A 23,186-nucleotide genomic window follows, 5' to 3' on the forward strand; every position below is an offset into this window, starting at 1 on the left:
TGAATGACTAACCAACTAACTTAACCTCTCTGGGAATAAATTCCTCATCTATAAGAAGTAAAGGATGATTTTTTTTTGTTTGCCTCCCCTTCTCCCTCTCTCCTTCCCTCCCTCCCTCCTTCTCCCCTTCTCCTCTTCTGTCTCTGTGTCTCTGTGTCTGTCTCTATGTGCCTCTGTGTGTCTCTCTGTCTGTCTCTCTCTTTCTCTTTCTCCCTCTCCCTCTTTTCCCCCTTCAAAATCTCTTCCAAATTCCACCACTAATTACTTATAAAGGATCACTTTTTGATCTGATTTTTCTTATGTAGCATAATCAATGTGGAAATATGTTTAGGAGAACTGTACATGGTTATCCTATATTGGATTACTTGCTGTCTAGGGAAAGGGGGGAATGAAGAGAGAGAGAAAAATGAAAACTATCTTTGCATATATTTTGAAAAATAAAAAGCTACCATAAAAAAGAAGTAAAGGATCAGAGCACATCACCTTTAAGGTCTTTGAAATTCTGGATCTATTTTCCTACAATTGAAAAGAGCTCAAACCTGAGGTGCAAAAGATTGAAGAGAATCCACTATCTCCTATTGAAGCCTATTCTACTTTTGGATTGTTCTTCTTTAAAAATAGGCCATCCATTAGAGAGGTTCACAATTTCTTCTTCAATCTTCTTTCTAATTAAAGACTTGTGTTTGATTGTTGTTAGGTTCATAAGAAAAAAGAAAGCTTGAGTTGAAAAAAAATGAATCTAAGAAACTGAATCTTTAAAAAAAAAATGATGTTCAGGAGGCAGCTAGGTAGTGCAATGGATAGAGCACCAGACCAGAAGTCAGGAGACCTGAATTCAAATCTGACCTCAGACACTTAACACTTCCTAGCTGTGTGACCCTGGGCAAAGTCACTTAGCCCCAATTGCATCAACAAAAAAAAAAAAAAAAAAAAAAAAAAAAAAAAAAAGATGCTCAATTCTGTAAATGGTAGAGAGCAGATTGGTTAATTACTGAAAGTCAGCTATGGTAGAATGGTTATCCTAACTCTTCTTCTTTTATCCTCTCCTGTTTTTTTCCTTGTTATTGATTAAATTTTCATATACATATTTTACATTGTAAGCTCTTAAGGATTTGGACAACATATATGTCCTCATCCTCTGACACGTCTTATACAAAGCAGGAGTTCAATGAATGTTTATTTATGCAGGTTTAACTGCTGAGGAGAAATGCAGTGTAAACACTGGATTTAAAAGTCAGAGGACTCACACTTGAACTTTAGCTCTACCTACTTAATAACTGTTTAGCTTTGAAAAAAAAAAATCACCTACTCTCTATGGCTCTCAGTTTCTTCATCTGTAAAATAAGTAAATTGGATTAAATTATGTCAAAAGCACATCTGGTTTTAATTCCCATGATCCTGTAACCAATCTTAAATTCAAAACAATACAAAAAATTATTTTAATGAAGATCAGACATAAACATTGGAAAGAATAATTTGTTAAACATTTTATATAAGTAGAACACTGTGCTAACTACTAAGAGAAAAAAAATTTATTTAGGTAAGATATAGACCCTACCTTTGGGTATCTTAAAATGTGAAGAGATGACATATCTAAAAGTGCTTTACAAATCTTAAGCTGTTTTTTCTAATAAAAGGAACATGACACATATAGATAGGGCTATAACATAAATGTATACATGTGAGTTCATAAGACCTATGTGAGGTCTGTAAGCTTCACTTTCATTTTTTTGAAAATCCTAAGTCATAGTATTAAAGCATAGCTTTAATTAAATTTAATTAAAAGCAAAGCATTTAAAAAGGGAAGCAATGATATTTCTTCATTAGTAATAGTAAGTATGATTTCTTCAAAATATATCATTCCTGGGGCAGTTAGTTGGTGTAGTGGATAGAGCACCAACCCTGAAGAGCACCAGCCTTGAATTCTGGAGGACTTGAGTTTAAATCTGGCCTCAGACACTTAACTCTTCCTAGCTATGTGACCCTGGGCAAGTCACTTAACCCCAATTGCCTCATCAATCAATCAATAAATAGCTTGACAGATAGATAGATAAGTAATTAAACAAATGAATGAATGAATGAATAAAACAAAGCAAAATATGTCATTCCTGATTAATCTTATTTTCTTTTTTCATAGGGTAACTAGACTGGTAGATCAGTTTAATATTATATTATATTGTATTCAAGTTTCATCAAAGTATCAGATTTTCTTCATATTGGTTGAAAAACTTGAGAAAACGGGAACTGGATAATGGTATAGTTAAGTGCATTTGGAATTATTTGAATGAGTTATCCAAAGATTAGTCATTAATTCTACTAATGTCATTTTGAATGAAAGTCTCTAGTGTATTATTTCCAGTGCCCTGAACTATATAACTTTTTTTAAATCAATGACTCAGGTAAAAGAATAGTTGCAATGCTTGTCAAATACATACGTGACATCTAAATAAGAGGGATAGCCAATGTACTGAATAACAAAGTTAGAGGGACCTAGGACATGAGAAAAGAAAGTTGTCATGGTCTTCCAGCAACTAATAAGTTAACTAACAAATATGCTTTATGCATGATCAGACATGGGCATGAATTGTCTCAAACATAATGGACATTATTAAACATTAATTGGATTTGTTCAATGGAGACTTAAGGACCAAATCAAGAAAGATAAAATTTAATATGCATGCATATCAGGTTCTCTGTGGTATAGAATACCACCATAAACATATAGTGAAAAAATCAGTTTCACAAATAACAAGTCTGGGGACACACAGTCATGTGAGAAAGCTAAATTTTAGTAATTTGAAGGTTCCATATGAATTAAATGCAACATGGCAACCCCACAAACAAAATTTAGTCTTAATGAAGGGAAATGTAGGCTACTAAAAAAAGAATATGCCTTTTCAAGGATACATCCTGAGTAGTGTATTCAGTTCTAATGAGAGGAACATACTCAGAAAAGTATGATTAGGATGGTCAGAGGAGCAGAGATCAAGTATTAAAAATTGATTGAAGCTACTCGGGATTTAAAGTCTGGAAAAGATAAGGCTTCCATCAGTAAAATAAATTAGACTTATTCTTCCACATCAGCCAGAACCAGAGCAATGAGTGTAAATTGTAGAGAGACAGATTTAGGCTTGATGCAGATACATATTAAAATTTTCTAGAGGAATGGGTTTCCTTGAGTATCCCATTTGTCAGCAGTTATCATGGAAGGAATCACATGGTCACATACAGATTGGATTGGACTTAAGATTCTTTCTAAAAGACTTACATGAATTGATGCAAAATGAAGTGAGCAGAGCCAGGAGAACAGTGTACACAGTAACAGCAACATTGTATGATGAAAAGCTATGAATGAATTCCAGCAATACAATGATCAAGATAATTCCAAAGGACTTATAATGAAAAATACTATCCACCTCCAAAGAAAGAATTGATATCTTCTGAAATGCAGATTAAAGCATATGTGTGTGTATATGTATATATGTATGCTTGTATGTATATATGTATGTGTATGTATATGATTACCTATTTTAATTTTCTTGAGTTTCTTTGTTTTCTTTTACAACATGACTTCTATAAAATGTGTTTTGCACAATTGCACATACATAATCTATATCAGATTGTTTATCTTCCCAATGAAGTGGGAAGGGAAGGAAAAAGAGAATTTGGAACTTTAGAATTTGAAAAAAAAATAAACAAACAAACAAAAAATAAACTAAAAGAGATCCCTTCCAAGTCTTGGATTGTATTACTGGGATTTAAAATCTCAGATTTTCTGCTTAGTATCTATATAACTTGGAGCAAGTCATGTAACCTCACCAGACCTCTGTTTCCTCATCAATGAAGATTTGGACTAAATGATATCTAATGTGGCATCCAGCTTCACATTGTATTATCCCAGAGATGTACTAAAAGCAAAGGATCACTTCCAACCAAAGGAATCAGGGAAATCTTTATAAAGACAGTAGCCCAGAAGATTCAAATTCTTCTAAGTAGCCTTCCAAAAATCTGCAAGGTTTTGCCCACCACATTACTTTGTAATTCATATTTAATCAAATAATTAAATCCAGACCACAGTCATATTCCATTCCATAAACATATTTCACTCCCCAGGGAGACATTGTATTCAATTGTATTTTGTGTAGAATCGTATTCCATAACCATGGAAACTTTTAATTTCTCCTGTGCATTGCTTCTTAGACAATGAAGCTGAGACATAACCCTGAAGAGATACAAACTGCCTTTTTGGTTTTAATGTTACCTGGGTGGACAATCCCTTTCATAGCATTTCTTTTGCCTCCCATTGGGTTGGGTTTCAGGGTCACAAAATGTAGCTCTGACCATGCCTTTACCCTTCTTCATACAGCGGGCAGTCTGGCGGCGAATACCTAAAAAAAAAAAAAGACATAATGATTCATACATATAGAAAACTGCATTAAATCCACATAATTTCTGTTGTATGCAAACATAAGCATAGCTGGTTGCCATGCTTGTGGCTAACAAAAAAGACTTTTCACTGATGGAAATGCACTTGTTCACAAATCACAAGCATGTGTAAATCTTTACAATAGAAATGACAAATGACATTTCCAATTTATAATCTTGATGATGAAGCCAAAGTGCTCAATTGGTCTCCTGGGGCATAACTATAGTCTGTCTCAGATAAATTAGTTATATAAATGCATACCAGATAACACTTCCTAAAGAAAAGAAAAAACAGAATTTAGATGGTGAAAAAAAGTAGATATTATTTCCAGCCACATGTTCCAACAAAGTGGCTACCAATCCAATAAATGAATAGCAGAATTCATGTGGTTTCATAAAGGTTTTGGTTTTGACTGTGAATATTTAAATCAACAAAAATTAAATATTTCTTAGGCAAGTAAAATAAGTAAAGTCGTGTCCCTGGTGCTTTGGGGAATATAAAGAGTAATAAAATATACTTCCTATAATTCCTAACTTTTATAAAAAAAAAAAAAGTGATTTGTCTTATTGCATGATGTGTCCCCCCAACCCAAGTTGTCAGTGTCTCTCCCTCCTCAAGCTATGTACATGAATTTGCCAATATACATTTATTATATTACATATATTATATACATTATATGTTGTATACATTTCCGCGCACATCAATAGAATGTAAGCTCCTTGAAGGCAGTTTGTTTCCTTTTTTTTGTCTGTATCCTGAATGTCTAGCATGGTATTTGTCTAGAAGAGGTGTTTCATAAGTTCTCAAAGAATTAAACCATAGATTAAGAAGATTTTAGAGTTTTAGCACACTATAAGTTTAAAATGAATTAGCTATATGATATATCAGCCAAAAAATAAAATAAAACAAATTTAATCTTAGACTGTTTTAAAAGGGGACAACCTAGCTCCCAAAGGGAAAAAAATACAAACTACTGAAAAGATTTTTTCCTGATTGCTTCTCTTCTTATTGAATTGTATTGATTTTATTAATGCAACTGTCTTTCATTTTCATGTTAATTAAATTAGTTGTTTTATATTTTGTGTTCACTACTTTTTCTTATTTGACAAAGAAATCTCTAACCAGAGCTACAAAAGTTACCTGAACTGGTTCTCTTCTAATTTTTTTTAATGGTAGGACTATTAATATTCAGGTTGTATATTCATTTGAGTTTATTGTAGCATGTGGTATAACAAATTGATTTAAACCTAGATTTCTGCCAAACTGCTTTCCATTTTTCCCATCACTCCTTATTGAACAGGAATTTTTTTTTCCCATTAGCTTATCTTCTTAGATTTATTGGGTTGTTGATTTCAATTATTTCTTTTTCATATATTTATTTAGTTCCATTGATCTACTTTTCTATTTTTAACCAGTCCCAAATATATGCTCAATTTTCATTTCTTATTTAAGAGAAATACTCTATGAGGTTAAATAACAATTCTATTTTATTATTAAGGGGATTTAGATAAATATTTTTAAATAAGTTGTTTTTTTTTTTTTTATTTCAAGAATGAACCAAGGGAATCATAGAATGTTGGAGATTATGTATACCAACCTTAAATCTCATGCAAGAATCTCCTTTACAACATCTTCAGTGGTTTTCACTTAGCCTTATAATAACTCCAGTAACCAGAACTATTCAAATAAGGGTACCTATTTTTGACTGACTTATTTTTCAGGAAGTTGGTTCTTATGCTGAGATAAAAAATCTACTTTCCTATAGCTTCCAGTCCTCAATTCCAGTTAAGTGTCGTTGGGATTTTGCTTTGGAAAACCATCCATCCCTTTTCCATCCCTCATATTGTTGTTTCTACTCTTGGAATTACACCTATAATTCCCTTGATCACTTTGGGTTCTATCATTCTAAAACCTCAGAGACTTCTTCAGAAACAAAGGTGGTTCTACCTTAGTTAAATATGCTCTTTAAATTATTTTTGCAGCTATGACCAATCTACACTCTCTTATTTGATACCTCTTATGGCTAGTAGCAGAGAGCTGTAGAAGAACTTCTTGGAGTTGACTGTGCAATCTGTGACTTGGCTATGAAGCAAAGTTTTTTAGCTCACATAGTGATCAAACCAATCCCATCATTAATACTGCTTGAGCTAATTGAACTAAGAAGACATTCACAAAGAAAATGCAAAATATTTCCCCCCATCTCCCTACTCTTCATTTTCTTTTTTATACATTTCCTTCTTCTCTTCCCAAAGTGAGAAATACTGAAGACTTTAGAGGCCATTGAATCCAGGGCCATCTCCAGTTGTTTTGATGTTGCCACTGCACCCAAATGGCTCTACGGGGAAAAGTGAGGCAGGTGATCTTACCCAGCCCTCCCTCACTTAAATCCAATTCACTTCCATGTCATTCCATCAATTCCCTGATGTTATGGTCCTCTTTGAGAACAAAGGACAAACAACAACAACCACCGTTACAACCACAACAGCTGAGTACATATAGTACATGACGCAAAGTACCCTAGGTGTTTTTAAGAGATATAAATTATAGTCCCTAACTTCAGGGAAATTTACAGTCTAGCAATATAAATATTATATACTAAGGATTTTTTATATTTGTTTATAGCTATGATATGAATCATTGAGAGGTTATTATATGAATTGGTTCAGAAAGTATTCTCAATGGGGAATAAAAAAACCTACACCAGATTCCTGAGATGTCTGAAGGAGTGAAACATATGGTATGAAGCAATGTGGAAATATGCTGATCTTGCAATCTAAACACTTGAAACTTGATTCTGATGTTATCAGCATGATCATAGTGGAGACCCTTACCCATTCTGACCTGGGATGGATAAAATCATAATTACTAACAGGATACAGAGATGTGCAAATTCTTGTTCTGATTGTTTTCTCTGCCAAAAAGAATGGGAAAAGACCTAAACACAATGTAGTTCAGCCATGTCTGACTCGTAATGCCATTTGGGGGATTTTCTTGAATTGCTTTGTCATGTCTTCCTCCAATTCATCTTAAAGCTGAGGCAATTAGGGTTAAGTGACTTGTCCAAATTCCAAAGTTAATATCTGAGGTCAGATTTGAACTGAGGAAGATGGGTCTTCCTGACTTCAGGCCTGGTACTTTATTCATTGTACCACATAGCTACCCCTAATAAATGTTTATTGATTCACTGAATGACAAAGAGAATGCCCTTTGTACTGGTTATTAAAAAACAAAACTTACTATAAGGGGATATCAATCCCTTTCCTTTTTTTGGTGGCACAGTGTTCATCTTTCTATAGCTTCTTTAAAGAGATGGGCTGCCTGATTTAGTAATATTGTATAGGATTTTTTATAAAGATACTTTTCAAATCTGTTACATTCATTTTACAGTTGTTAAAGTGTACATTTAGAATACTACTACACAAGTGTTAATTGATTTAAATATGTTTTCTCTTTTTTAATTTCGTGATGCAAGCAACTCTTTTAATGCATTTAGCCAATGACTTCTTGATATCTTTATGTTTATGTATCTTGCTTAAAGGAAACAAAGATTTTGTGATATGATTTTTATCCATTGGCTCAATGCAAAGTCCTAATTCAAACTGGAAGCCTCCAGACTCTGTCTTAGGCATATATTAAGAATTTTATGCTTACTGAGTTTAAAAAAATGGATTTTGATATTGGAAAAAAATAGTCCATGTGTGCAACAAAAGAGCTATTTTCTTTTTAGTAGATCCATCTATGTATATTCAGTGATTAATAAGATGTTTTGCTTTGACTCACTCTTTAATTTGGAAGCCACACTTAATTCAATTTACATGAAATGATAATGCATTTCAGGCTTGGCACTAATAAAATGGGCTCAAACTGTTTTCCTGAAAAATGCCCCCCTTTCTTATCATTATTATATTGGTGATTTATTTTAAACAGAAAACAATTATTCTGGTATTCTCACTATATTTGGATTTATTTTAATAGTTTCAGTACATAGAATAACTCATGAATGCAATACTAAATCAAAGATTTTATTATAATTTTTAAAAGACAAAATAAATCAAATGAGATAATGTGATTAAAAAAAGATCAAATGATATGTTTAATACATTTAGTATAATACCTGGTATATAGCAAATGCTTAATAAATGCTTATTCTTCCTTTACAAATGTTATAATGTTTTGGGGTAAATTGTTCCATACTTACTATATTGATGAGTTGCTCTTTATACTTTTTTTTTTTTTTTTTTTTAGGGGGGAGAAGATACACCAGTTTTGCTCCTCAGGCAATAGTCTTGAAAAGCTTTATAGGTTTTTAAAAATTATACAGATTGGGGCAGCTAGATGGCACAGTGGATAGTGCACTAGCCCTGAAGTCAGGAGGATCTGAGTTCAAATTTGATTTCAGACACTTAACACTTCCTAGCTGTGTGATCCTGGGCAAGTCATTTAACCCCAATTGCCTCAGCCGCAACAACAAAGAATGTTATACAGATTGTGAATTGTTTGTATGAAATACAGACATGAAATTTACATATATGGGGGGTCACTGGTGTTCTTATTTTTGGTAAGTAAATAGTGATATCTTCTGTTAGGAAAGATGAGGTTGGGTTTCCATCCAAAAGGAAAATGATAAAATACCTTGCTGTTAATACATGTACCAATGGAAGTAATTTAAGTTGCTAATTAAATTTTTGGGTCTTTTTTGCATTATAGTATTCAAGTTTTTTAAATTTTCATGTTCTTCTAGGAGACTTATAATATTTAGTTTGCTTATACATATTTAGTCTTTCAGAGTAACATGTTCATTTGTATTGATAGCATGTTTTGTTTTGTTTTTTAATGCTGTTGCTTTTTGCTTCTCTTCCAGATTGTCCTTACTTCCATGTGCTTGCATTCCCAATAATCCTCCCTTTTGTTTCTTTGGTGAAACTTGCTCTCAACAGATTTTAGTGTTTTGGTTTTTTTTTCCCATTATGCTAGTTATTTTTATTATGCAGGCTATAAATTCTATTTTCACAGTTCTCATTTTCCTTTCAAAACAATCAGAAACAGGTTGTTTTGTTCTTCTGCCTTCCTTAAAAAAAATCCATGGAGTCCTTTCCCTCTTTTCTTCATTCCTTTTACTTTTCCTCATCATTTTCCTTTGTTTTACACTGTTTTTTCATAAATTTATTCATAAATGCCTAAACTCATTTACATGGTCTAGTTAGTAGTAAGTTACATGCTCTTCTGCTATCTCCCCTATTAGTTTATCAACAAATTCCTGTAGTTTTCTACCTGCTGAAATCATTGGTAATTTCCATCTTTTTTTTTTTCCTTGTTGCTCATTTTCTGAATCCCTGCTTTTCAATGATAATTTCCCTAGGAGCTGGATCTCAGAGTACCAGCATCCTCCCACAATGGGAATTTATTCATGATTTACCAACTTAAATATCTTCCCCAAGTATTTTGGGGAGAAATAAAACTAACTGTAGATGAGTGCTGGGATTTTTCCTCAGGCTTAGTGATGTGCATGTATCCTTCCTCATATAGTATCCTGTCCCTGTTCCTCAGATCTCTGGCCAACATGAAAGAGTATTTCATTTCTCTCATTTGGAGTTTGAATCTCTTTGACACTGGGAAGAGGTGGGGGGCCAGAATGGAGAACTGAACTCTATTATAAGCCCAAACATAAGAATGCTTTATTGCTCCTGTTCTGCTCTCCCACAGAGCTCTATTAAAACATAGAATATTGCTGCAGCACTGACTGGCCCTACAGGCTCACCACATTTCTGCACTTTGGATCTCTATGGCACTAAAGAATTGGCGAGGGTGGGGTGGGGTCGGGGAGGAGATCAGGATATAGAGTTATATTCTATTACAAGCCTCTACGTTGGGTCATCTAGTGCAGTCTTAATACAGGAGTACAGTAGATATTAGGGAAAGGATGCTAAGTGAGCCCAAATTAAGTATTAGTTCATGACATTTGTACCTCCTTTGTCTTTTTGGTGGCCTAGACCATGGAAACAGTTTTTCTTTTGCATAATTTTACTTTGAAGAGGTATGAGAAATCATGAGAATGAGAGAAAATATCTAGTTCTCCATTTTATTGTTCAAGTGACTCGGAAGTCTCCATTATTATTTTACCAGAATATCTTCTTATTATTATTATTATTATTATGTTTATTTTACAAGTGATAAAGTTGAAGAATTATCCTTGTTGAAAGAACTCAAAAGATATCAAGATTCCTGATTCTATGAATCACTATCTCACACAGCTTCATGATAAAATTTACTCTCTTAGCCTCTCCAATAATGACTTTCTGCCTACAGAGTTAGATTACTGTACCTATTTATCACAAAAGTGGTCAATCATTGCTATAAAATAACAAAAGTCTATAGAAAATGAATTATCTTCTTTTTTCTTTTGTTTTGATAAGAAATCAAATTATTAAAAATAGGTAACTAACCAACCAGGTTTATTCCAATTAATTTAACCTTCTTGTCTATCTTCTTGTGTTCTTGTTCTCTCCATAAATAAACACTGTTGGCGTGATACAAGAGAAGGCCCTTTGACAGGCACATTGAATGAAGCTGAAATCCTTGTTCTGAAAGATAAACATCTGTACATGTTTTAGATAATTTCAGTTGAAAAGGTGTTTAGAATGTCTGAAGTCAGAAAAACAAACATATGAAACAAAATAGGCCATTTTACATTGGCACAAAAGGATAAGATGTTGATGTTCTAAAAATTCCTATAAATTCTAAGTTACTTGAACAATGATGAATTTGGCATCAATATAAGGACCAAGAATATTTTGAGATAGCATAAGAATCCTCTACAAGTTTGCTGATGTCACATAGTCCAAGTTGCCTCCAGACCAATTCTCCTCTATGAAAACCTTCTTTAACCAGTTTCTAAAAGATCTCATCCAAGTGTAGATATACAGATGCACTTATCAAACACACACATATTTTAATTCTATGAAGTATATATAGGGCAAATATTACTATCTCCATTTTGCAGATAAGGAAATAGCTCAAAGAGATTAAGGAGAGAGAATTAGGCTGGGCCTGAAAGCCATTTCTTTTAAAAATCAATACTTAGAGGTGGGAAGGGAGAAGGAGCCAAGATGTCAGAACACAGGCAACAATTCAGAAGAATGCTTCTAATATTATCTTCCATATGACTTTAAAGTAAAGCCTCAAATAGAATTCTGAAGTGTCAGAGCTAACAAAAAGTCAGGATGAGACATTTTTCCATCCCAAGACAACTTAAGAGATGACTAGAGTGGTGGTCAACTTGGAGCTCTGTGCAGGCCATGTTAGCCAATGTTGTAGCAATACCAGCAGCAGGTCTTGGAGGTAACTGCAGATGCAATGCTCCAGAAACTCTCACCCCATAGGTAATAAAAGTATCAGACAACTACAGGAGATAGAGTACAATTTGCACAGTCCATACTTTGGGTCAGAGTTCCAGGATGCAGAAAAGCACTTATGATTTCTCATAAGGAAGCAAAATTCTGGCCTCAGTTTTAAAGCAAAAAGGAGCCCTTGCAGAAGAGAGCCAGGGACCTAGGTCACAGTTTCAGGGCCAAAAAACTTCTATAAATATCAGCACTATTATTCAATGTTGTATTTGAAATATTAAAAAAGAAATGTTACCTATAATAGTATGAGAAGAAAAAGAACTTGAAATAATTAGAATAGGCAATGAAAAAATAAAACTATCACTTTTCGGAGATGGTATGATGATAGAGAATCTTATAGAATCAACTAAAAAATGATGGACAATGAACAACTTCAGCAAAAATGCAGAATATAAAATAAACCTACAAAAATTATCACCATTACAAACAAAGTCCATCAGGAAAAGAGAGAGAAATTCCATTCAAAAAACTGCAGTTAATATAAAATTCTTGGAAGTCTACCTGACAAGGCAAACCCAAGACTTTATGAACACAATTACAAAACATTTTTCACGCAAGTAAATACAGATCTAAACAACTGGGAAAATATTAACTCTTCATGGGTGTATTGAGTCATTCTAATAAATAGACAATTCTACCTAAATTAATTTACTTATTTAGTGCTATACTAATCAAATTACCAAAAGTTATTTTATAGAGCTAGAAAAATAGTAAACTTCATCAGAAAGAACAAAAGGTTAAGAATACCAATGGAATCAGTATTAAAAAGAATGAAGGAAATTGGCCTAACAGTATAGATTTCAAGCTGTATTATAAATTGATAGTTATCCAAATGATCTGGTGCTGGCAAAGAAATAGAATGATAAGTTAGTGGAACAGATTAAGTATGCAATAATAATCTAGTGTTTGACAAACCCCAAAATCCAAGCTTTGGGGACAAGAAGTCACTACTTGACAAAACTTGCTGGGAAAACTGGAAATCAGTTTGGCATAAACTAAGTATAAATCAACATCTCACACTGTCTATACCAAAATCAGGTAAAAATAGATACATGATTTAAGCAGAAAAGTGATATCAAAAGAAAATTAAGGAAGCTTGCAAATATCTTATCTCTCAGGTTTGTTATTTGTACTCAAAGAGGACCATGGCATCAGGGAGGTAATGCCATGACATGCAAGTGAACTGGATTTGAGTTAGGGCTGCCTCAGTTTCCCCTCCAGAGCCATTTGAGTCCAGTGCCCAGACATAGATCAAGATTACTGGAGATGGCCCTGGATGAAATGGGAGACCTTGGCCTTTTTAAGCTAAGGTCTTCAATAGGTCTCAGTTTGACTGAGGCCACACCCATTAAGTGATTAAGGTTAGGTGGGAACTGAGACACAGAATCTCCTCTTTCACCTAGTCCAAAAAAAAAAAAAAAATCTAAATGAATAAATTAATCTGGGAGGGGAAGACCCTCAGAGTTTCTGACCAAAGCAGAAATGACTGCTATTTACATTCACTTTGAATCATTTAGGATCCAAACAATAAGGGAAGAACTTAAGATCAAATAAGAGACAGAAAGAATTGAATGATTTTGATTACATTAAATTTAAAAGGTTTTGAACAATCAAGTCAAATGCGATCAATATTAGAAGGAAAGCTGGAAACTAGGGGGAAATTTTATAGCAAGTTTCTCTGGTAAAGAGACATAGAGAACTGAGTCAAATTTATAACAGAGTCATTCCTTAATTGATAAATAATCAAAGATTATGAAGAGACAGTCTTCATAAGAAATCAAAGTTATCTATAGTCACATTTTAAAATATTCTAAATCATTATTGATTAGAAAAATGCAGGTGAGGATTCTGGGAAGATAGCAAAGTGGGTTCTCTTTCCTGATTTCCCCTATAAATAAAATAAATTTGCTCCTCAGGGTGAACATAGACTGATGAAAAATTAAGAAAACTTGGAGAACAACAAGGGTCCTCCTGATGCAAAGCAATATCTGAAGAAAGACTGGAAAAAAATCCAAAGAGAGATTTGGGATTAACCCGTGTGAATTACGAACACCTCCAGGCTAGCTCCATAAAAATACCAAGTGGGTACTCCTGAGCCTATCTGGGTGTGGTTGGATCCTCAGCAGGAGCCACAGGGAATTTCATCTCCCAGACTGTTTTCAGAGTCAGGATCTGAGTCCAAGAAGGCTGAGGTATCATCTGCTGATTAGGAATGCCAATCCCAGCTGTGCTTCAGAGCCAGGCCTTGGGTGGGAAGGACCCAGCACTTGGTGAGTGCAGAAGCAGGGGACAGGAATGCTTCTGACTGTAGGCACCTGCTGGAGGGGAGAGTTCTTGGTTTGAGGTTTCTGATCAGAGGAGAGAGCTGAAGTGAAACTGGAGGCACCATCCCCCCACCCCAGAATTAGAGGGATGTCCTGGCAAAGAAGAAAAAAACTTCACTATAGAAACATCCCGTGGGAACAGGAAAGATCAGGGTTCAACTTCAGAGGAGGGCACTGAAGTAAAAAAAAAAAAAAAAAAAAAAAAAAAAAAAATTATCCCAAAGAGTAATATGGATCCCTGCCCAGAGATAATATATAAAAAGACTCAAAAAAGAATTTAAAAATCAACTAAGAGGTATTGAGGAAAAAGTAAAAAAAAATAAAAACCCAAGAAAAATAAGAAAATTATTTTTAAAAAGTCAAACAACTAGAAAAGGAAATGCAATCTCAAAGATGAAAATAATTCTTTGAAAATTAGAATTGGGTAAGAGGAAGCCAGTGAAACTATGAGAGACCAAGAAATAACAAAATATATTATAAAGAATGAAAAAAAAATAGAACAGAATGTAAAATAGCTTATAAGAAAAAAAGATCTGGAGAACATATCAAGAAAGAAAATCTAAGAATAATTGGACTGTCTGAAAGTTGTGACCAAAAACAAGACCTTGATACAATAATGTAAGAAATAATCTAAGAAAATTATCTTGGAGTGATAGAACAGGAGAAGAAAATGGAAATAGAAAAAATACACGACAATGAGCTTGCATATTTTCAGGACTTTCTACCTACCAAACCCAAACTTAATAAAGAATTTAACATATAAAAACAATATCAAAATTTCAAGGACCTTAATAGAATGGAAACTTTGGCATATAAACACCAATATTAAAATTTCAAGGAACTCAACATGGACAAATTGTTTGTATTTTTTTTTTTTTTACATGGGAAATATGTAGCATATGTTTAAGGTTGACATCAACAATAAGGTAGCTCAAAAGAAAGATTGGGGCAGAGTTAAAGTAAAAATAATAATTATGTCTTGCAAATGAGATACAGAGGAAGACTAAATAGAGGCCTTAAAAGGGGAAAGAGAGGTTGCAGTTCTGAAAACATACTTACACTGAGAATGGGTTAAATAGTCAGCACTACATATATACAATGAAGGGTATAACACCCTCCAAAATCTATAAAGAAATAAAAGGATGGATGGACAGGGAAGCAAGCATGTGTGAAGAAGACAAGGGAAGGATCCATGGGTAGAGGGAGGTTAAGTATTAGCAAACCAAATTAGAAGAAAAATGCAAATTAAAACAATTTTGTAATACCACCTCACACCTATCCAATTGACTAATATGACAGAAAGGCAAGTAGATGAGGCAGTGGATAAAATACCAAGCCAAGAGTAAAGAAGACCTGAGTTCAAGTGTGGCCTTAGATATTAGCTCTGTGACTTTGGTCAGGTCACTTAACCTTGTTTATCTCAGTTTCTTCATGTGTAAAATGAGCTGGAGAAGGAAATGGCAAGCTACTTCAGTATCTTATCCAAGAAAAACCCAAATGAAATCATCAAGATTTGGACATTACTGAAATTACTGAACAACAGCAACAAGTATGACAGAAAATGAAAATGACAAATATTGGAAGGGATATGGAAAAACTCATACACTAATTCACAGTTGATAAAATATGTAGTCCAATCATTCTGGAGAGCAATTTGAAACTATGCCTAAAAGTCTATAAAGATGCACATACTCTTTAATCCAGAAATATCACTCACTACTAAGTCTAGAGATTAAAGAGATTAAAAAAAGGAAAATGACCTGTATGTATAAAAATATGTGTATGAGCTCTTTTTGTAGAGGCAAAGAATTATAAATTGAGGGGATACCCACCCACCCATTGGGGAATGATTAAAGAGTGGTATATGATTGTATGATTGTGATAGAATACTATCATGCTAGAAGAAATGGTGAGCAGAATGGTTTCAAACAAACCTGGACAGTCTTACATGAATTGATGCAAAGTGAAATGAGCAAAACCAAGAGAATGTTATACAAAGTAACAACAATGTCGTATGATAAAGAATCGAGTTATTCTCAGCAGTTATAATGATTCAAGACAATTGTGGAGAACTTAGGAAGTAAGATGCTAGGTATCTCCAGAGAAAGAACTGATAGAATCTGAATGCAGATTGAAATGTATTTTTTTCATTTTCTTTATTTTTCTTGTTTTGGGGGGTGAATTTTCTTTCGTCATGACTAACATGGAAATACATTTTGCATGATTTAACATAAATAATTGATATCACATTTCTTGCCTTCACAATGGGTGGGGGAAGGTGAGAGGGAAGAAGAGAATTCAGAACTCAAAAAAAAAAATTTAATGAACATTAAAAATAATGATAAATTATTTTTTTAAACTCAATACTTGGTGTTAAATCTTATATTATTTGATTCTTTCTTCAAAAAGCTTAGTGTACGGAAGTAGGAGTCTACTTTTGAAAAACAATGCATATACTTATATGCTTGATATATTGGCTGGCTTTTCCCTCTATCTAAGCTCCCATTTAAGATAGTTATTCCAGGGCAAGAGCTCCTTTGCCTTTCTTTGTATTTCTTGCACCTAGTCACTAAACACCTGATGGGCTTAGTTCACTGCAGCTCCAAACTTCTAAATTCCAGAGATCTGTTTATTAGCCATCTCCAATTGTGCTGATCTTTATCTTGGACACAGATGGCCCTAGAGGAGAAAGTGAAACTGTTGATTTGCACAGCCCACTTTCACTTAAATCCAATTCACATGATTGTCATGACATCAGCTCCCTGATGTCATGATCCTCTTTAAGAACAAAGGATAAAATAATAAACAATATCAAGCAAAGTCTCTCCAGCAGCAGAGATTGCACGCTTTGGCTTCCAGAACTTGCCAGAGACTTTTATAAAGGCCAGACTGACCCTGTCACCACTCAGCTCAATAAGCTTTGGTAGATATCCATTGACTATAGAATCAAATATAAACTTTTGGCACATAAAACTTTTTCACCACATAATATATTGCCCAAAATTTATTATACAGAAACAAAACTAAAATATCCAAATGTGAATAGGAAATTTTAAGAAAAGGAATATTTTTAAAAGGATAAATTAAGTTTCATTATCTTTTTTAAATCCTCTGAATAGGGGTAAGCTAGGTGGCGCAGTGGATAGAGCACCAGCCTTGAATTCAGGAGGACCCGAGTTCAAATATGGTCTCAGACACTTAACACTTCCTAGCTGTGTGACCCTGGGCAAGTCACTTAACCCCAGCCTCAGGGGGAAAAAAAAAACAAAACCCTCTGAATATCCTGGGAGTTATGTTATCTATAGTAGTAGAGTTAATACCCAAACTAATGAAAGTCTAGATTCTTAGAGGATTGAAGAATTTATTCATTTTTATATGAATCTTTGATTTCATCATTATAAAGAACTTCTAGGGAGAAACTTCCCTTATCACTGGAAATAGTTCTGGAATTTATAGTCCTGGAGAGTTCTCACAGGGCACTGAGATATTAATTAACCTTCTCTAGGGCAAACAGTCAATGTGTGTCAGAGATTGGGCTTGAAACCAAGTCTTGGTGGCTCTGATGAATGCATTCTATCCATTATGCTATACTGCCCCTTATTAAAGAAGTATCAGTTATTTAAATTTTCCTACATTATCCTTGGAGAATTTAAGCTCCTGGAGGACAGGGGATATATATGACTCCCTTGTTTCATTTTCATTTATTTATTTATTTTAATTTTGGGAGGCAGTCTAGGTTAAGTGGGTTGTCAGGGACATTGGATGAGCAGTGATATAACTCCCCATGTTCTCACTGTTAAGTCATCTTTTAAATTCTAACAGATGGAGCAGGTAGAATAAAGTATTTACTTCAGATGAGACAGGACTTTTAAAAAGGCCTCATTAAATTCGATCGTGTCTTACATAGAGAGAAAACATCTCTGGGGCTATCAATTATTGGCTCCAAAATGTCCTGCAGAAAAAAAAAAAATTGATAACCAATTTCTTAAAACCTAAGAGAGGGTACTCAAGGGAGCCTAGGTCATGAGGATACCAGACTCCCTGCAAACCTTCGAAAATGATACATCACAACAATCATATGCTAACTAGTTCAGGTTTTAAAAAGGATAAAATTACTCTTCATAATGAAACATTGCAATACCAGTTACACATTTACATGATTACAATTGACTTCTAAAGTATATAATCACCACTGGGGAGAATTAGAAACCACACAAGTAGAATTCTACCTTTAGGAACAAATGTTCACATGCTTGATACTAATTTCTTCCAATGGGATTTAATGGTTATGAATAATGGGCTATAGGGAGATTTGAAGCAGGAAATTATTTTGAGAATCTAGTTAATCTATTCCTTTATTTAACAGAGGACAAAAATGAGCCAGGAGAAGTTCTGTGATTTGCCAAAGATCACAAGGTAAGTGGCAAAGCAAGGGTTTGAATTGAGGTCAGTTGATTACAAATTTAAAGGTCTACCTATGACATCTCAGAACACTACTGTCTAAAAACTGGAGTTAAAGATTACTTAAAGGATAATGGAAAGGCGCACTGTAAGTGTAAACAACCTACACCACATTACAGATGGAGAATTATGCAGAAGTGGTGAAAAGAATATCATTAGGGAGCAGCTATGTAGTGCAGTGGATAGAGCACCAACTCTGAAGTCAGGAGGACCTGAGTTCAAATTTGACCTCAAACATTTAACACTTCCTGGCTGTGTGACACTGGGTGAGTCACTTAACTCCAATTGCCTCAGGGGAAAAAAAAAAAAAAAAAGGATAGGCCACTCACTAACACTGTGGGAAGCCCATGGGTCCAGTTGTATTTCCAGCACCTTACGTAATGCCTAACAGCATGTATTTAATTAATGCTTTTTGAGTTAAATAGAAAGCTCCTAATAGTTCACAGTTCAGCCTAGAAAAATCCTCTAGTACTTCCCTGAATAATGTTTAAGAAATCTCAATGCCATCAAATTCTAGACAATTTTTTATGGCCAATTAAAACTCCATTGGGAAAATCTCATCATTTTTTCAAGTGGTGATAATTGGATCAAGGCATATCTACTTCCTAACAGTCCCTCCTTTTGATCAAATACAAGCTTTAATAGGATGTTATCCAGAACTGAGAACACTGTGACTACAAAGCAAATTGGGATCTTGAGAGACTCAAATCTACAATGCTATCCTCATTTAGCAACATTTGACCCAACAGAGCTAGTGCTATCAAGAGAAGAATCTTGCTATACAATTTTTTTGGAAATGTTCACAAAGAACATTCAGTCCAAATCACAGTCAATTCCAAGTTGGCACAGTGCCAGTGAATGGAGCTTTACTATAATCCATATTTGTCTCCTATAAACCTCAGATAAATCCTGACATTTGGACTCCTAAAGCAGCTCAGAATTCAAATTAGATGACCTAAGTTCAAATGTAAGCCCTGTGTACCCCACTGAGCTTCAGTTCTTCTATTTGTAAAATAGGAACAATAATTGTGTAACTTTCTGCATAGACAGAAGTATCAAAAGAGAATATAATCTACTGTAAAAACAATCAATACACACTTTTTGGCTACATAAACTATTTGCTCCTGCTATCCATTTATGAATGATTTATTTTGATAAGTTTAAAAAATTTGGACTTCTGAGTCTTAAAGAGCTGTTCTTACAATCAGGAGGGATCAACATATCAGTGGCACAAATGAAAATCAGTTGTCTGCCCTCTTTGTAGTGGCCAGAAACTGGAAACTAAGTGGTTGCCCATTAATTGGAGAATGGCTGAATAAATTGTGGTATATGAATGTTATGGAATATTATTGTTCTGTAAAAAATGACTGGCAGGATGATTTCAGAAAGACCTGGAGAGACTTACATGAACTGATGCTGAGTGAAATGAGCAGAACCAGGAGATCATTATATACTTCAACAACAATACTACATGATGATCAATTCTGATGGATGTGGCCATCTTCAACAATGAGATGAACCAAATCAGTTCCAATAGAGCACTAATGAACTGAACCAGCTACACCCAGCGAAAGAACTCTGGGAGATGACTATGAACCACTACATAGAATTCCCAATCCCTCTATTTTTGTCTGCCTGCATTTTGATTTCCTTCACAGGCTAATTGTACACTATTTCAAAGTCTGATTCTTTTTGTATAGCAAAATAACTGTTTGGACATGTATATATATATCTTGTATTTAATTTATACTTTAACATATTTAACATATATTGGTCAACCTGCCATCTGGGAGAGGAGATGGGGGGGGGGAAATTGGAACAAAAGGTTTTGCAATTGTCAATGCTGTAAAATTACCCATGCATATATCTAGTAAATAAAAAGCTATAATAAAAAAGAGAGAGAGAGAATTAATCATTAAAAAAAAAAGACATTGTCCACAAAATCTGACTGCTACCTCATAGTGGCTTGAAGGTAATTCTGGGTTCTTAAAGCCTGTGCCAGCTGATTTCTGGTAGATCCTACCCAAACTGAAAAATGTTAAGCATGAGTTTATAAATGGTTATTGTGTTTATATTAGAGGCTGAATCCTACCATTACCAGAATTGTTGGCTAGCAGATAAAAAGGATGACTTCTATGCCGAAAGCAACACATGAACCAATCAACTAACTTTCATTAAGTATTTACTATGTTTAATGTGCTAAGAACACAGTTGTAAAAATAAAGATCTCTGTCTTCAAGATTCACATATATTTGATCAAGGCAATGCTATATATGTATATATATGCATATATATATATGTATATATATGCATATATATATATATATGTATATATATGCATATATATATATATATAATATATGTACTCATGAACACATACATACATATGTATACACACACACAAGCAACTTTGGGGGAAAGCACTAGTACCTGGGAAGATCCAGAAAGGTTTCACATAAGAAAAGAAAGGAAATTAGGGATTTTAAGAGGCAGAAGTAATGAGGAAATACATTCCTGGCATGGGAAAGATAGATATGCCATATCTCCTGGAATGGAGATAAAAGATAGAATGTTGTGTGTGAGGAGCAATAAGAAGCTCAGCTTGGTCGGATTGGAGAATTCACAAAAGGGAATAATGTATAATAAGACTGGAAAGACAGGTTAGAGACAGATTGTGAAAAGCTTCAAGCACAAAATGGAATTTATATTTCCTTCTAACAATAAAAGAAAACCATTGAAGTCTATCTAGTAACATGGTCAGAAATATACTTTAGAAGAGTAATTTTGGCAGATATGAGGACAATAGAATAGTGAAAAGAGAAACTTGAGGCAGAGAGAACCAGCAAGGGGCTATTCTTGTAATTATAATCTAGGCAAAAAGCAGCAAAGACTTGAACAGAGGTAATAGGCTACAGTAGGAGATGTGCAAAAAAAAAATTTGTATAAAAAGATGAGGAAGGAATAACCTATGCCAGTGGAAAGAATACTCAATGAAATCACAACTCTTTTAAACTGCTGACATATTTTCAAAGGCCCAGAAGAGAGTTAGAGGGATTCACATATGATATTGTCACTTTAAATATTAACTGTTAAAACAGATTGTCAAAGCTGATCTAGAGATCTCATTAAGAACTAGCTGCTGGAACTACATAATTTAATTTACTTTGTTGATTTCAGTGACTATACACATCTGTTATTTCCAGATTTTCTGCTCAACATATCCTTCACACATCTAGTCAATTTAAGTTGAAGGCATGTGGGCCAATCCCCAGACCCTTCGGGTGGTCTCCATGCCTGAATATTTGCCTTTGTGCTTTATCACATGAAATGTTTGGTAGTGGCGACCATAATCTAAAGAGAATTCAGAAGAATTTGCTGAAGGGAAATGTGGGATTAGGGACACCAAGCTCAGAAAAAGATCTTTATAGATTCTACTTTAGTTGGCTAAACACTTTATGAAAGAGCTCACTGGATCCTGTCTGGAAGAGAGTTAGCTTGATTCATAAAAGAGAAGACAATGTATACAAGGGTAACTGAGAGACCTGGACTTCTGGCCCTATTACTACACACAATTGAAGACAGAAAATGTCAGATACATAGTCAGTGCTTCAATTCTGAAACAGCAGTGTTTTTCCTCTAAAACTACCACCCAAGATGTTGTTCAGATATTCTAATCATATCCAACTTTTCATGATACCATTTGGGGTTTCTTGGCAAAAAAACTAGAGTGATTTGCCATTTCCTTCTCCAGTTCATTTTACAGATGAGAAAACTGAGGCAAGACCAGAGTCACACAACTAAGAAATGCCTGAGGCCAGGTTTCAACTCAGGAGAATGAATCTTCTGATTTCCAGACCTAGAGCTCTATTGAGCCACCTCATCTGCCACACCCAATATATTACTTTCTTTTATAAAATTCATCAAATTCTAAAGTAAATACACCTTCTCAAGGAGGAGTGAGAAAGACCTAAATTCACATCTGGTTTCAGAAATTTACTAGTTGTGAGATCCTGATAAAGTTATTTAAACTTTTCCAACTTCAGCTTCCTCATCTACAAAATAGGGATAATAATAGCACCTGCTTCCCAGGATTATTTTGAGGATAAAATCAGATATTTGTAAAGCAAATTGTAAATCTCAAAGCACAATGTACATGCTTACTATTACTACTACTATTACTACTACTATTACTACTACTATGACTACTACTATAATAATAATAATAAATACTGTACCTAAATTGGTAAAAACTTTATAAGCCTGAGGCTTCAATGAGAAGCATTAACTTTTGTATTAACATTAATAACTAGGAAGGAAGTATTACAGAGAGTAATTAGAGCCAGATGACAGAAAAGGAAGGAAAGAATGAACAAACAAAGGAATGGTTGAAGGATGGGAGGAGTAGAGGAAGGAAAGAAGGAAAGAAATAAGGATGGAATGATAGAAGAAAGAAGGGAGGGAGGAAGGGAGAAAAGGAATGAAGGCAGGCAGGAAGGAGGGAGGACAGGAAGGAGTAAAGGAAGGAAGGAAAGAAAGAAGAAAGGAAGGAAAGAAAGAAGAAAAGAAAGGAAG

General features: G+C 34.2%; 1 protein-coding gene across 4 annotated transcripts in view; it reads right to left on the reverse strand.

Annotated features, from left to right (window-relative positions):
• The window catches only part of ADAMTS12 (ADAM metallopeptidase with thrombospondin type 1 motif 12), a 510,414-nt gene that overhangs the window by 70,962 nt on the left and 416,266 nt on the right, over positions 1–23,186 (reverse strand). For all 4 annotated transcript variants that reach the window (XM_074279497.1, XM_074279496.1, XM_074279499.1 and 1 more), the window contains one exon: positions 4,262–4,388. In XM_074279497.1, the coding sequence (XP_074135598.1) occupies positions 4,262–4,388 (127 nt within the window). The remainder of the gene's footprint in view (positions 1–4,261; positions 4,389–23,186) is intronic.

The sequence above is a fragment of the Sminthopsis crassicaudata genome, chromosome 1 (genome assembly GCF_048593235.1).
Source record: "Sminthopsis crassicaudata isolate SCR6 chromosome 1, ASM4859323v1, whole genome shotgun sequence".
Taxonomy (NCBI): domain Eukaryota; kingdom Metazoa; phylum Chordata; class Mammalia; order Dasyuromorphia; family Dasyuridae; genus Sminthopsis; species Sminthopsis crassicaudata.